Genomic DNA, 4,448 nt, shown 5'->3' on the forward strand with positions numbered 1-4,448 from the left:
TTGTTTTTGCCGTTCGAAAAAAAAAAACAGTTTACAGAAGGCCTTTCGGTAAAGAGGTTTTCCTTCATAAAGGTTTATTTTCATGTTGGACTATAATCTTCAGCTGGGGAGCGAGTATGTTATATTTTCCAAATTTTTTTGTAGTTATTGGATTACTTGATACATGTGTTGGATGCGACAGGAAGCTAATTTTTTAATTTTTTTTATAAAGGAGGGGAAAAAAAGAAGAGATGATGCAAGAGGAGTGAATTTTTCTTTTCCCATATCAAGAAAGAAAATATTTTAAACAAAATTTATTGAATTCTTCTTTTAATCCTTTAAAGAATCAGAATCACGGATTCATTGGGCATCAGTTGAAGATTCATGGATACATTGATTCATTGGGCATCAGTTGAAGATTCATGGATACATTGATGAGCAAGTGATGAATGGTGAATATTTGACAACGTTTTTGACAATGTTGGAGGAAGTTGGGATATAGACGAGTCTTAGGCAAACCACATTCTATCACCAAAATGTTAGGATCTGTATAAACATAACTGTAAATACTAATTACAAATACTAAAAGATGAATCTTTCTGCATATAAGTGCAAAATGTAAAATAAGTAAGATAGAATAAGGTGACTCTGGCACACCAAAGTTCCTTCACTCTGTAACAAACAGAAAGGAATGTCTTTGCCCGAATAGACCAAGACTTAATTCCATAACCATTTATCACAAAGAAGTACATTTTATTAGTGGCTCAATGAGTTACCTCTAAATAAATAGACAGATAACACATGTAAATTTAGCTAAACTATAAAATACGGATTGGGATCCCCTGAAGTTATTTATAACTTTATTGGTAAACTTGAATTAAAATCAAAGGTTGAAATTCAAAGATGATCTTTGAATTTTGACTTTTGATTTCCATTCAAAAGTCAAAATGATTTTTAACATTACTAGTAAAGTTGAAAAAACTTTAGAAGATCCCATCTATAAAATACATCAAAAAAGATTGTAGGACTTGCTAACCCTCATATACTTAAAACCCCAATTGTGTAGTAATCAGCCTTAAAACAATAGGAACTTGCATATATCACTCATCAGATTCACTCTTTCTCACGGTCTTTTCCCCACTTCGTTCTTCCAACAACTTGCCACTCTCATCATCAACCTGAGCAGCCTTCTTTTCGGCTTCTTTAGCCTTAAGCGCTTGCAACTTAGCATGGTTATAATAAGCAACACCCAAGAAAGCAATCCCATACCCCAACAAATTAATCGGTGTCACAGTATCCTTAATCACAGACCACGAAAACGCAATCAACAACCAATCCTTGACAACACCCGCAACATTCATAGTCAATGCAGATGTTTTCCCAACAAGCAAAAACACGGCAAGGTTCAACGCAAATGCACACAATGAATTAGTCCCAAACACAACATAATCAAAATGAAAACTCGATGTGTCCCTCAACTTAGGAAACTCAACAATCATCCAAGGAATAGACAAAAACGCAAAACAACAAGGGGCAACATAATACAAACTAGTAATGGGGTTAAACGTGATCCCTTTACTAGTCAGCAAAATCTGAATCAACACTAATCGAGTTGCTTCAAAACAAACAGCACCTAATTGTAACATGACCCCCCAAGTATTAAACTTAGCTTCACCATAAGCGGCAATTGCAACCCCGAAAGAAATCGACAGCATATTACCCATGACATCACCCTTAAACCCTTCTTTCTTAAACAACACCCCAATAGAGTAAACAGCAACAGGCATCAAGGCTTTTAGCATTTGTATAAAAGATACAGACAGATATATATAAGCAGAATTAGATAGCCATAAACTTAAAGAATATAGCAAGCCAATGGGGACAACAGATTTAAGGTAGATATCGCGGGTCATTTGAACCGGTTCAACAACCTTAAAAACAGAAACAAGAACATACGCCAAAGAAGAACAAAAACCCATGTGGATCATTGTTAGAGATATTGGGTATGGCCAGTTGTACATCTTGCGATCTAAGATGTATTTATTGTATACAATAACAGTGAAGCTAAGGAAGATCCAGATGGCGACATAAGTGTACGATAAGATGATCTTTTTGAGAACGGATTCGCTTAATGATCCGCCTTTGCCCATTCTGAAAATGGGTCGGATCTGGATGGAAATTTGTGAAATTTGTTTTGGATCTGAGAATGAGAGAGATGGAAGGGGTTTTAAACAGATGTGACGGGTTGAAGTAGAAAACGTTTGATTTGGGGGAAGTGTGTGATTTTATAATGTGAAAGTGGTGTCTGTGTCTGCGTTTTGTATACGGGGTAGGTAATGACTGATGCACAGATGGCTTTTTGACACCGATAATAATCCGTAAGATAGGAGTAAGGAGTTACTCGTCCAAAAGTGCTCAAAAACGCTAGGAAACGTCTAGGGAACGTTATGAATACCGCCCCAGGTGGCGTTTTCGAGAGGAAAAAGGGGGACCGACTGCAGCTATTGGTGGTGACCGACTCATGATGATGGTGGATGTAGATATTTGATATAAATGTAATTGATTTAAACCGGTAGTAAACATGTTTTAAAAGTAAAAATTTAAGGGTATAAATTAATTTATTAAGATTAGTTAAGTAATTTTTTAATAACAATTATATAAGAGACACTACTAGAGTTATTACACTAGATTGTATAAATAATAAACAAGTGTTAAGGTGTGGGCTGGGTAGATGTTAGGGCTGTAAACGGTTTTGTTTGGTGATATAAAAACATTAAACCATTTTTCCGGTTTTGGTTTGGTTCCGCTAGATATAAATTTTGAAGCGTTAATTTCGATTACGCGAAAAATTCGGTTACTTTCGGTTAACCATTTAAATAAAAAAGGGATAATGACACGAGAATGTAACTAACTATGACCAAAACGTTATGTAATATAACCAACTACTCGACTAGCTATGTAGTGTAACCAACTTTGTTTTTTGGGTTATGTAATGTAAGCAACCGGATACAAAACAAGTTGTCGGTTACCACTTTTATTTTTATGGGATAATGGCACCTGAGTGTAACCAAATATAACCAAAAGGTTCTGTGATATAACCAATTACTCGACTAGCTATTTAGTGTAACCAGCTTTGTTTGTTGGGTTATGTAATGTAAGAAACCGGATGGGAAACAAGTTGTCGGTTACCATTTTTATTTTTAATCTTTTTGTAACATCCCAAAACTTTTTTACGTTGACCGTTAACTTGTCGTTAGTGACCGTTAGTTACTATGTGTTTTATATGTGCCTATGTGAATTAAATGATTAACATGAGATATGTGTTAAAGTGATGTAAAGTAATGAAATAAAAGTTGATAAAAATTAATAAAGTCAATTAGTGTTCCTGATAAGTTATAAGGGTTGTTAAGTGTTTCTGAATGCGTTAAACGAGTCGTTTAGTGCCGAAACGAGTTAAAAGGAAGTGCGAAGGCCTAGATGTAAAGTTTTTAAAGTTGCTTCAGTATATATATGGCCTCATCCGCGACCTAAAGGCTGGGAAATCAGATTAAAACCGTAGAAAAGTCTTTCACACAAAACCTAGGTCAATTCCACAATTTCTAGTCGATTTCGGGTGATTTCGGAAGGGTTTTCGCTTGCTTTTCGATCCATTAATCAACCCTACAGCTATTATATCATCAATTGATTGTTGATTAAGTTTTAAAGTAGGTTTGGTCCCTGTAGATTCGACCTCGAGGGTTGGGGTTGTTTAAAGTTGATGTTTTCAGTTAAAAACGACGCTTTCGTGAGTAAAATCGTTAATTGAGATGATTAACTGTATCGAGATGCAAATTTTAATGGTGAATTATGTTGATTAGATGTATTAAAGCTATTCCGGGTGGTTAATTGGAAACTCACTTGATGTATTGAGTTTTTGATCAAAATGTTACCGATTTTACGTTTTCGGGTGTTTTTGTAACACTCGTCAATATAAAAACCTGGATTTTCAAAAAAACTTGTCAAACGGCGTTTAAACATAGCGGAAAAGATCACTTAAAAATTGCTCATCCGTAACCGGATGGTACCTTTCATTAAATGGTGTTACTAAAGTGTATCATCAAAATAATATAAATGAAATCCAAGTCATGGCACCAACATAAATGCCATTCATTATTACATGCATCATAAACGTAAATATGGTAGCCGAAACATAGGCTATGGGAAGTTTAAGCATTCAACAATCTATGCTAGTCTTCTTTATTGCATCTACCATCTCACCGAGCTAATCCTTTCCTAGCTCAAACCTACTTATCCTAAAAGACACAACATTTTCATAAAAACAAGTGTTAGCTAATAAATTAGCTAAGTAAGATACACACATTTTACAAAACGTTCTTCATTTTAATTTCACAAAACTTCTTCGTATTATATATATCAAAACATGATCACATTACATATCATCCACAAACACCGTAAGATAATCCCATATT

At 34.8% G+C, this 4,448-nt stretch overlaps 1 protein-coding gene across 1 annotated transcript; it reads right to left on the reverse strand.

The window, feature by feature from the left end:
- Positions 1–559: 559 nt before the first annotated feature.
- On the reverse strand, positions 560–2,380 carry LOC122604633 (probable sugar phosphate/phosphate translocator At5g25400). The gene has a single exon (XM_043777511.1). The coding sequence runs from the start codon at positions 2,127–2,129 to the stop codon at positions 1,080–1,082; it is 1,050 nt and encodes a 349-aa protein (XP_043633446.1). The 5' UTR covers positions 2,130–2,380; the 3' UTR covers positions 560–1,079.
- Between the last annotated feature and the right edge of the window lie 2,068 nt (positions 2,381–4,448).

The sequence above is a fragment of the Erigeron canadensis genome, chromosome 1 (assembly GCF_010389155.1).
Source record: "Erigeron canadensis isolate Cc75 chromosome 1, C_canadensis_v1, whole genome shotgun sequence".
In the NCBI taxonomy this organism is placed as follows: Eukaryota; Viridiplantae; Streptophyta; class Magnoliopsida; order Asterales; family Asteraceae; genus Erigeron; species Erigeron canadensis.